Source organism: Rutidosis leptorrhynchoides, unplaced genomic scaffold (assembly GCF_046630445.1).
Source record: "Rutidosis leptorrhynchoides isolate AG116_Rl617_1_P2 unplaced genomic scaffold, CSIRO_AGI_Rlap_v1 contig175, whole genome shotgun sequence".
In the NCBI taxonomy this organism is placed as follows: domain Eukaryota; kingdom Viridiplantae; phylum Streptophyta; class Magnoliopsida; order Asterales; family Asteraceae; genus Rutidosis; species Rutidosis leptorrhynchoides.
Genome location: NW_027266424.1, coordinates 1 through 12,604, shown reverse-complemented (window position 1 = coordinate 12,604; position 12,604 = coordinate 1). Strand labels below are relative to the sequence as shown.

General features: G+C 33.2%; 1 protein-coding gene across 1 annotated transcript; it reads left to right on the top strand.

Moving 5' to 3' along the window:
* Positions 1 to 10,188: 10,188 nt before the first annotated feature.
* On the top strand, positions 10,189 to 12,601 carry LOC139881603 (conserved oligomeric Golgi complex subunit 7-like; the record flags this gene model as incomplete). Its single annotated transcript, XM_071866048.1, has 8 exons — positions 10,189 to 10,473; positions 10,620 to 10,709; positions 10,839 to 10,958; positions 11,059 to 11,160; positions 11,247 to 11,497; positions 11,596 to 11,741; positions 12,057 to 12,255; positions 12,376 to 12,601. Coding segments are annotated over exons 1-8 (1,419 nt in total), but the record flags the coding sequence as incomplete, so codon positions are not given.
* Positions 12,602 to 12,604: the final 3 nt, after the last annotated feature.

The window sequence follows — 12,604 nt, the reverse complement described above, 5'->3', positions numbered from 1 at the left end:
CTAATAGTTTATATACATTAAACTTTTTTATATAGATTCTCGAAGAAATAAATGTCTGTCCTATTATAAAAAAATAAAAATAAAAACTTTTTAAAAAAAGTATCTAAGTTTTAATATTTCAATCAAAAGGCAAAGCCTAAATATTTGATTTCCAATTTTAATGTTGAACTTGGTGAATCATCGCTAGAGCAGACATTATACTTGTGAATAATTGTTTCATATATTAAAATACAAGCTTAACATAAAGAATAAAAAAAAATACAAGCTTTTGAAGATGTATGGAAACTATTTTACCATGGAAGGATAATTTAATTATTAACTTCCGATAAATTATTAATGTATTCAACAAATGTTGATTTGTTGCCCTTTGTTTATACGAAATAAATGAAGTGGATGCTTCCCTTACCGTCAGCAGTATTTAATGCTGTATAGCTTGATCAGGACCACCAGATGATCATCACCGATATTCGAAAATGCTGACACAGTTTTATCTCAATTGACGGCAACCGCTAGCTAGCTGCATATATATAGAAAAAGGAAAATGAATCACTCATAATTCTGTTGGGATTAATTCATGTATATGTGTAAATTAAAACAACAATTGTAAATGTACTGGAATTTATTCACGTAAAAAATGAACCACTTGAATAAAGACATATAAACATGTAAATAATAATAAGTATGAGACAATGAAAATAAGATAAGGATAGAGATACGTATCCTGAGGCACGATTATGGAATCGCTTTCCTTAAACTGTATTTGCCCGTCACTCGGTGCTCTACGGTATTTGTAAACCAACTCCCAAGATACAACAGAATTCGATCCTTTGGACGGCGGCACAACCGGAGAAGAATCCCATAAACACTATAGTGACAAACTCTCTCTTTGACTCAACTATGTAAAAGAGAATGAATAAAATAATAACATGAAATATTCTAGTGGTGTTATGAGAGAAAGTCTCTCACATAGACTATATCATAGGAGGAGAATTGCCTTTCTTTTTAAAGGTATAACTCCCTTTAAATTGGATTTAATGACCATTTCAAAAAGCCCATTAATTCCTATAACCATCCATTAACCATTAGAATATTCTTTTTTACAATGCAAATATGCTATCATACATTCACCATGTGGATAAATAAAATTTTTATCCAACAATCCCCCACATGAATGTAATATAGCATGACACACTTATGCAAACTCGAGAGAGAGTTTACAAAAGTATAATGCCGGATAGGTAGCATAAGCTTTGAACCGTCCGTTGTCAATAATATCGGATTTACTCGCTTACTAGTGAACGCGATGTCTTGAACTATTCGGCTTTTTACGTAAACCAAGTCAATATTATTAACACATTATACTTCTTGACACTTTTGTTGTTCTACGTTGTGTCCATTGTATGGCCCTGGACACTCTTGGTGTTCATGAGTAATCTTAGAAAATATAGCCTATATATATTTCCATAGAAGCGGCTCCACTTCATTACTCACATAGGTGACTTCTTGTCAAGAACATTCTCCATAATGTCCCACTTGATTCTAACTCTAATCAAGATACAAGAATCATTAAAAGCTTTCTTAACCTTTTTACACACGTAGCATTGTCTACGATCATAGGAATAGGTAGAGGAATTATCCCCACAATGCTTGATAGATTCACGTTCAACTCCGTTTTTCCCTTTGAACCAAGATTCGGGTATCTCCCGGCTACAAGGTAGGGTTTACCGTTGAGCTGAATATTTGCTATAGGCTTTAATCCCATTCCCCTCGATGATTCATATACTTGTTCTCTAGGTACATCTTCGCGAGCAGGCCTGCTAAAATTATCTTTTAATTTCACAAAATTAAAATCAATAACTTCATAAGAGAACTGTATCTCAATGGATATGTCTCGATTTGCCTCTAATACATACGATTATGTGATTTCCCAATAATATTTATAACATATGCATACGAATATATTCAACGCTATTGAAAACCTTTCACAATCCATGAATGTCCTTTAATTTATAGCTTCATCATAGCCTTAATTAAAACTATGAACTACGCTTCAATAGTTTATTGGCTATACACATTTATTTTAAGGACTTCCGCGCTAAAATTGTACAAACTAAAATTATATATCTCCATATATATATTTAGTTCACGTTTTAGAAATTTTTGAAGTACATGTCTTGTACTCTCGCAATATTTCAAAATGACACAAATCATAATATTACATTAATCTAGTACTCTCCCCCACAATTCTCATGTATACCTCAAGTACCAAACGATATTCATCATTTACTCTATTGTGGGTTAAGAGATATTTCTAGTATTATTTTTTTTAACTAGAAAGCTTGTAGTTGACTCAACTCAACTCACTTGTCTAATTTTCCAAAATAACCTCAAATTTAGACAAATTATTCCATGACAAGTACATCATAAGGTGATTATAATTCCAATACAATATTTTATAACAAAGGACGTTATAATAATATGACTCATCATTGGAATTTCCTAGTTGTTCTCGACAACTTACTTTCTCGAGAGTTTATATTTATCCAAACATTTTATATATGAGATAATATCATAAAACTCGTCTTAGAATTTTATTGATTGTACTCAATACAATTCTTAAGATTTTTCATTATCTTTATTTTGGACTCAAAATTTTTTATCTACCAAAATAATATATTTCCACTCATATGAAAACATCTTTATTTTCATTCACGGAAATTATAAATTTGTTTCATTATATCTTTTCACCTCTTGTGAATATAAAATAATAATTCACAAATTTATGTAATGATTCAAAACTTCACGATTCTAATACATTAGAATTAATAAGAAATAAAACAATTATTTCATTCTTATATTTGATTATTCTCACAAGTATAAACTTTACACAAAAGTTTTTAGTAATAATCAAATTTCTCCATTCTAATATTATATCACATATTAGAAATTAATAAGTCACACTTATTATTCCATTCATCGATTAATCCGCAGATATATCGATCACGAGCATAAAGCTCTATATGTATCTTCGCAAAGCATACATAAACATGTCATTATTTGTTCTGCGCACGGAGACAAATTGGTTTGAACCGTATCAAGTTCGAATACTATAGACAATTCCACTTCCGATAAAAATCGAAATCAATCCAATCCAATGATAATTGATTAAATTATCTATAACATACTTTATGTATTAAAACATCAAATACATAATTTTGAGGACTCATCCGTCAGAAGTATAAAACCAGGGGACGCTTGGTATGTTTATCTCCACGGATGACCAAATTGATCGTAACAAAAAAAACCAAGGACCAAAGCATCAGAACACTCAAAGTTCAGATCTGGATTGTAACTTTTGGACTGAGATGACCATCATGAAAATCCGAGGACCAAACTGTCACAAATCTTATTTGCACACTAATCTTAATTCACAAACTTCCAATTAAATCTTAATTTAGCCGGAACTCAGCCTCGTCTTTCGGATCGCAACAAATATGATGCCATGAATTTCTGCACACTTGATAAAATCATCAATAACTTCAAGAGAATTAACATACACATTTTTTCCATACACATAAAATATATATAAATATGGAATTTCCCAAAATTAAGTAGCAAGTGGTAGACGCATCATATGACTCCGAAAGAATTAAAACACGCGACATGCGTAGCTGGCCTTAAAATTAATTAAGCATGTGACAATAATAACCAATTAATAAATCCAAAATTTATGAGCATGTAACAGTATATATGACAATTGGCAAATCTTGGAATTGAGTTGCCGTTACAACTTGTGACCTTTAAAATTTAACTAACAGCAGTAATTAAAGCAGTCAACACCAAGTTACAAATTTGAAATTTAAGACACTATAACAGTATAGCAGAGTTTGCAATTTTCGTTTAATTAAACATGTGATAATGATAACAATTGTCTATAACCCACTATTTCACACAAAATTCGTAACTGAAACAACAAGACAAACCATGCATCTGGAAAAATAATCAATAACCAATCAAAGTCAATTTTCCATGAATTAAAGTAGCAAACCACAACTTGCAAATTAATCAATTAATTAGTAGCTCACGGCACTGACGGCAGTAATTAAATCCAGTAAACATGCAAAACTACGAATATCGAACCCATAATCAATACGACAACATGTAGTTTCGCAAGAGTTAAAACAGATTATAGTCACAATAAACAATGATCATGTGATGAGTAACTCGAAACAGCAAGTATGATCAATATGCAATTTTGTCGAATACAAAATCCAATATAAAATTGCACCTAAACATTATATCACATATAATTTTGATCACCAACAAAAATCACCAACAAAAATCGATACAGCTTAAGATTGTTGGGATTAATTCATGTATATGTGTAAATTAAAACAACAATTGCAAATGTACTGGAATTTATTCACGTAAGAAATGAACCACTTGAATAGAAACATATAAACATGCAAATAACAACAAGTATGAGACAATGAAAATAAGATAAGGAAAGAGATACGTATTCTGAGGCACGATTATGGAATCGCTTTCCTTAAGTTGTATTTGCCCGTCATTCGGTGCTCTACGGTATTGCAAACCAACTCCCAAGATACAACAGAATTCGATCCTTCAGACGGCGGCACAACCGGAGAATAATCCCATGAACACTATAGTGACAAACTCTCTCTTTGACTCAACTATGTAAAAGAGAATGAATAACTAATAACATAAAATATTCTAGTGATGTTATGAGAGAAAGTCTCTCATATAGACTATATCATAGGAGGAGAATTGCCTTTCTTTTTAAAGATATAAATCCCTTTAAATTGAATTTAATGACCATTTCAAAACAGCTCATTAATTCTTATAACCATCCATTAACCATTAGAATATTTCTTTTTACAATGCAAATATGTTATCATACATTCACTATATGGATAAATAAAATTTTTATCCAACAAATTCATCAATCATGAAACTTTTCTTAAATTGACATTCTTACATCTAACTTATCAGTTGTACCAAAAAGGACCTCACCTAAACGTCCAATAACAACGGCTCTTCTCTCCTCCTTCACTCCAGTTACCTTAAATGGTTGTACGAAAAAGGGTTTTACCTAACAGTCCAACTCGTTCTTTCTTCTATTTCCAAAGCTAACTAAATCACAAGTAAAATGATCCTATTTACAATATTTATTGTGTCCATTAATTATTGAAAGAGTGATATATCATGAGAAGAAGACATTTTAACCGACTGGTGTTAATTAGTCCAGATGAAAGATTTCGAGGATCATCAATTCAAATAGAGAAATATTAGGTCAAGAATGAAAAACTGATGCATACATGTGCATACGTGCATGGCCACCGTCAGATTCCGATTCATAATTGACGGTTTACGATTTTTAAATAAAATGAAACCTAATTAAAATCGTAAATTTTTCTAGAGTAGATAGATCTGATTTGGTTATAATTCAGTTCTAAACACTTTTGATTTGGTTCTAGTGTAATTTTTTAAAAATAATAAAATCATAAATATATTAGTTCCGGTTTGATTCCAAAACCGCATTGGCTTGTCCTTTCGATTCCGATTTCTAACCATGTCCATGTCTCGTATTTAAATAAGGATACTTAAAATGAAATGAAGGAAATACACAGTGTTGAAGGAAGAAGTGCGCATCGAGGGGTAATTTATTTTTTCTAATTTCGTTGAAATTATTATAAAATAAAAACAGATTTAGAAGTCATTATCGAGAAAAATGCTGATATCAAACAAGCCATATGTTTAGTGTAGACTTCAACAACAATAATTGATATCCATCCAATTCCAATCACTGCATCATTTTGCTGTCAAGGGCAATTACGTCATAGTGACTCCATCGTCAAACTGGCCTAGGAGTAATTTAATCTACATTTAGAGGGCTGAATACGTCATTTAATTGGACGGCCACAATACGTAATCGAGCAAATTTCAAAACCGCGGGCTCGGAGGAATATTAGCATATTCGAATATCCAAAGAGAATCATACCAAACGTGGAGTGGATATCCTCCCTACAATCAGAACGGGCCCATTCCGCCACGTGGCGTACGGAAAGGAGTATGACATGGCAACGATGTTGTTGTAATGAATGACGTGGCATCTGACAATCTTGGCTGCTGTTAGAATGCTAGTCCGCATCAAGACACTCTCAGTTAAGAGAGTCGGGTTAAAACTACTTCCATATATAAAAATAAGCTTCGGGATCCATCCGGATACGGGCGAAGGATCCGAGAAATTTCGTCCCATGACTTCTTCTTCGTAGTGATTAGTCATTATAGTAGTAACGATACTGAATTTTTTTTCCGTCGAATACCCTCACAATCGACAACTATGAGATTAATCCATCGTTCCAATAGTGAGCGTATGAAGTGGAAGGGATTAGTTTCGATACATGATTTTTTCATCATTCATATTAGAAACCCATGTATAACATTTCTACTAGGTGTTTCTATATATAACTCGTCCGGTTCGGTCCCGTTTCGATTCATAATTAATGGAATCGGATCGCCACAATTTTTTTTTTAAAGTGGACAATTTGATTCAGTTCTAGATGATTACGGTTCGATTTCATATAATTCTTTAAAAAATAAGAACCGCAATGGAACTATAAGACTTTCGATTCCAATTCTGTACTGGACTGTGACCATATATATCTTAGATAATACTCATTCCGTCCCTAATTTGATTTTTGAATTTGGGAGACGTTAACATTCGATTAAAATATGGTACTAAAATGAAAATATTGGAGACACGAAAACGGGCGAAAGATCCGAGAAGTTTCGTCCTGTGGCTTCTCTCTGTGGTGATTAGTCATTATCGAGGGGTCTATGTAAAATTGTAATTTTGTACATAATTTTTGAATTGATGGTATCCAATCCAACTGATGGTCTACAATAATAATACTTGTCAACGATCAGTCTTCCGTATATACACGTACATCTTCTAGTCCAATTCATTTGCAAGTTCAATCATATGCGATGGACAACAGATTTCAAATCATTCTCGCCTTTTCCCAGTTTAGTAGAGATAGACATGCACAAGCACAACATATATGGATAAGCCATGGATGAAGAAGTATACTTGGTACTATAATTAGAGTGGAAACTGGTATTCTATTTTTGCCAAGTATATCATTAGTGGAGTAAATCATCCCAAAAAATAATATAAAATTTATAATTAAATTGAAAAATCATTATTTAGTGTCAATCAGATGATGATCTAATAGTTAAAATATCTCTACAGAAGACACAAATTGATAGATTTATACGGTAGTTATTAAAAAAACATTATTTAGCAAATATCCTACTATTATTGATATTTTTAATGCTCGGTTTCCTATTGGTTATCCAGTCATGAAACAAATCAGAGTTAATATTGTTTCAAAAATAAATAAACAAACAGTTGGGAGCCTGTCAGAGAAACCATGCATGAAGGACCACCGTCAAAACGATCTTCTACGCAATCCGGAGATTAAAAATAAAATTTTCATATATTAGATATTAATTTTACTATCTCCATTTCAAAATAATTGATGTTTTGAATTTTAATAGCATGTCTAATTAATTAGATATATTAAAAATATTTTTTTTTAAAAAGAATCTCAAATTTTTTAAAATTGAACAAAATAACATACATAACTTAAAAAATATTTTATTTTAAAAAAATATACTCATTGCATCTATTAAATACACGTGCCATTAAAATTCAAAACATGAATTATTTTAAAAATAAAATACTACTACTTAATTAAAGGTTTATTTTCATCTTAGGAATTTGTGGGTGAAATTAGGACAAGTACACGGTATACACATATTTACCACTTTAATATGAGATTTGAATTTTGGCCTTCATGTACTAATAAACTAGTTGAAAAAATGTGTTCATAGTAAATATATTTTATAGGTCATGTAATTTTAAATTGTAATGATCGATGTCATGGGGTAAGATATTTGCACGCAATGTAAGCATCAAGTTAGGTCAACATGATTAATAGATAATGTTTAATGAAGTTTTATACTCACAAAATGAGCCTATATGTGGCGAGAATGTGATTCTGTATTAATGTATAATTGCTTAAGGTTGTGGAATTTGACATGGTAAGGGTATGTAATTTTTCCGTTTACTTTCGACTCGACTCGTCTCGATTCGATTATGTTTGATTGTAATTTTGGATGATTAAATGTGATTTTGGTTGATTGGACGAATTAATGGATGATTGAAGTATGATTAAATATATATTATAATAATATAAAAAAGTATAGAATAGATAGATAGTGAATGATTAATGTGTGTTGTTGAATATATATTATAATATATTTTAAATGTATAGTGACAATTAATGATATAAAATATAATATATTTAATTATGATTAATTGATATGAATTAAGTTATATTTTGAGTTAAAATGAATTAAAATAAGTCGATACGACTCAATAACAAATGTAAAAAAATAGACCCTTAATTTATTCAACATTTTCTCGTGACGGGGAACACTCTTCTTTCAAGTTCCAAAGGGCGATAATATTATTAATCAATCAAAGTGGGGATCACCGTTTTCACATTTTTAATATGTCCCTCTTTCGATACTCTTTCTTTCTTTCCTTTTCTTTTCAGACGCTAATTTTTTCAATACCTTGACGGATACGTTTGCACAAGCTCTTATAACTACGATCTTCTTACATATGGAATCTAGCAGGCACGCACTAAGTCAAATGTATAGTGCTATATATAGATTTTCTTCATTTACTCATTTATTTTTTCAGATCAGAAAGTGCTAGCTATAATACATTCACAAAGAATTTTTAGGTTTCAAAATAATGTACACGTTATATGAAATAACTTGTATATTTTGAAGATGCTTCTCTTATTAGTTGGGATGATCTCCTTTTAGATCATTATTATATATCGAGACGTGTTGGTACAATATATACTAACTATTACTCCTTTTAGTTGGGAGTATAAGTTTTTTGTTATTTTGTTGCTGAGCTTAGCGAATTTCCGGCTGACATCCAGCTTTATAGTCGAATAATCAACAGTAGGAGACGTTAGCACATTCTCGAGTTTTATGCTAATTTATTGTATTGTCTAATCTGTTTTAAAATAATCTTGTGTCCTCTTAGTTTATGTCTTGCAATGTAAATGCATGTATTCGATCTTGGTTCACTTCACTTATAATTCATTTGATAGTCTATTGTAAACGATATTTTCGATAACATCTATAATTATATTTAATGTGTAGGATTTATGATTTTTATCCGATGATTATAATTAATTGACAGAAATATAATCGGCTATCTTAATTTTATCAATAATTTTTTCCTCCCTCTATGTATATAAAAATTATTTTAATAGAATATTAGAATATACTGAAAGAATGATGTACGTAATACGCTTCCCTGGCGAAGGTCGATGTTAATTAGCTATCCCAATTCCCAAGCAAGGATATGGATCGAGTATAAAATATTTTAGTGCGTCACGTAAATTGTGATGACAACTACTGAGATCTGAGAATTCCTTAGGCGTATTGTGAACAAGATTCGAATATCTTCATGTTGAACATTTCCTCAAGCCCCAGATCTCTGTGGCCAGTTCTCATTGTTTCATACGCGAACAATTGAAATCAGAGATTAATGTCACGGTCTCATAGTTGTCGGCTATGAAAAATATCAGAGAAGTCTTAAAAGAGAACATTTCCTCAAGCCATGGGCTTTGCTAATTTTCTCCATGATGCGTCTTGGGCTCGACTGATGGGCTTTAGTTCATCTCTCCCTCGAATTCATAGTATCCCTGTGTTCGTTTTCCATTAACTTTTGCTGACATCATAAACAGAAAAATGACGTGGACTATGATTTTCTGTTAGCTTGTATGGCATATGGTCGATTTCAGTGAGCAAACGTTGAAGAGAGGTATACCGTATACGGATGGAATCTGCCTCGAAGTATTGTTTTAGGGATGCAATCAGCTTTTAGTATTTTACAAAGTAAAACCAGAAAATGTAAATAAGGCGTCTTCATCAATAACATTATCATATTGGTCCTTCATCTTCTAAAAATCAAGCTCTCGCACAGTCATAGTCGCTTCGCACCTCATACAGAAAGAAACCTCTCATGAATTCTCTCCAAAACCACTGAGCTCATCATCATCAACAACTAGCATGATGCTGGATCTAGGTCCTTTCTCAGACGATAAATTCGACGCAAAAAAATGGATCAATTCAGCGAGTCAGACTCGTCACCCACAGGATTCGCTCGACATGCATTTGGTGGATTTGGAGATGAAGCTCCAGATGATGTCTGAAGAGATCGCTGCCTCTCTCGAGGAGCAGAGCGCCGCCGCACTCCTCCGTGTTCCTCGCGCCACTCGCGATGTGCTCCGCCTCCGAGACGATGCTATATCCCTCCGCAGCTCCGTCGCCGCGATCCTCCAGAAACTAAAAAAGGTTCGAATTATTTAATGTAAATGCTCTGGCGAATGTTTCATTTGTTAATCAAGTAAAACTTCGCCAATGCTCGAAAGTTAATAGAAATTTGTGATTCAATTTTGATGGACATAGTAGCGACAATGTGACTTCTTTATTGCTTACAGGCGGAGGGATCCTCAGCAGAATCCATAGCTGCTCTTGCTAAGGTTGATACTGTGAAGCAGAGAATGGAAGCTGCATACGAAACTTTGCAGGTGATGATCGTGTTCAATTGTCTGTTACTCTGTTTTCTTATAGATCTGCATCGGTGTGTGAATTAGATCTCTGGAAGTTTAAATAGTGTTATATTAGGTTCACGACCCTTATGTGCAACACTCATACAGGATGCTGCTGGTTTAACTCAACTAAGTTCAACTGTGGAGGATGTATTTGCGAGTGGGGATCTTCCTCGGGCTGCAGAAACCTTGGCCAACATGAGACATTGCTTGTCTGCTGTTGGAGAGGTAAACTTTCGGTTTTGCACTCTCATATTACTATCCGGTGTGTTAAGTACTGTACTTCTCTCTTATTATTTTTTTTAAAGAAACTTTTGTGTACTTCCAGGTTGCCGAATTTGCTAATGTCAGAAAACAGCTCGAGGTGTTGGAAGATAGGCTAGACTCAATGGTGCGGCCTCGTTTGACTGATGCATTGTCCAATCGCAAGGTCATTTTTCTTTTGTTGTTAATTTCATTCTATTTGATCAGCTTTAGATTTCTTTTTTTAATATTCATAGTATTTATTTTATGCAGGTTGATGTTGCTCAAGATCTGCGTGGAATTCTTATTAAAATTGGAAGATTCAAGTCTTTGGAGGTGAATTACTCGAAAATTCATCTAAAGCACATAAAGCAGCTTTGGGAAGATTTTGACTTGAAACAGCGAGGAAATAAGATGGCAAATGAGAATGAGGCGCAATCAAATATATCTACACTTCCTTTCTCCAGCTGGTTGCCAAGTTTCTACGATGAATTGCTACTCTATCTCGAGCAAGAATGGAAGTGGTACTTTCTTTAATCTTTTCCACTTGGAAGAAATGGCATTGTGCTTTTTGCTTAACTCCTTTAAGTTCAATTGTTTAGCTTACAATTCTTTTCTGCAGGTGTATGGTTGCTTTTCCTGATGACTATAAAAGTCTCGTCCCAAAGCTACTGGTTGAGACGATGTCAGCCGTGGGGTCAAGCTTTGTTTCCCGTGTTAACCTTGCTACTGGAGACGTTGTTCCTGAAACAAAAGCACTGGCTAAAGGTTACCTCTGGAACCTATTAATTTTTCTCATTAGAATCTGTAGCATGTTGTTCTAATATGTGTTGTTTGCATGATCTAGTATGTAGTGTCCCAATTTGTTCACCTTAGCTACGAATGGTTGGTTATTATGATTTATGAGTTTATGTAGTTGATGATGTCTTGAATAAGAATCATCTTTCCATCTAAAATTATTGCCACTGTTTGACGTGTTGTGATTTTCTTTTCCGATTTAGCTGCCAGACTGTGGTCGGAAATCGGAGTTGGGTTTTGCTTGAAGCTGTTTTTAATTTATATTTATTACTTCTTATTTTGCAGGTATATTGGATATTTTATCTGGAGATATGCCAAAGAACATTAAGATTCAGACTAAGCATCTGGAATCCTTGATTGATTTACACAATGTAACGGGGATTTTCGCAAAAAGTATTCAACACCTGTTTTCTGAATCTGACCTACGTGTTTTGATGGATACACTAAAGATGGTGTATTTCCCTTATGAGTCCTTTAAGCAAAGGTAAGATATTAAAGATGAATTGTCTTACTTGATTATAGTTAAGCAATTTTCCTTTTCCCCTTAGGGCATCCATTATCTTATGTGTTGACGTTTATCTAATGTAATGTTTATACCGACTAGGTATGGACAGATGGAGCGTGCTATCCTCTCATCTGAAATTGCTGGGTTGGATCTAAGAGGAGCTGTTACTCGTGGTGTGGGAGCTCAAGGCGTTGAGCTCAGTGAAACTGTTCGTAGAATGGAAGAGTCCATTCCTCAAGTTATCTTACTTCTCGAGGCTGCTGTCGAAAGGTGTATCAACTTTACAGGTGGTTCTGAGGCAGACGAGCTAATTCTTGCACTTGATGAC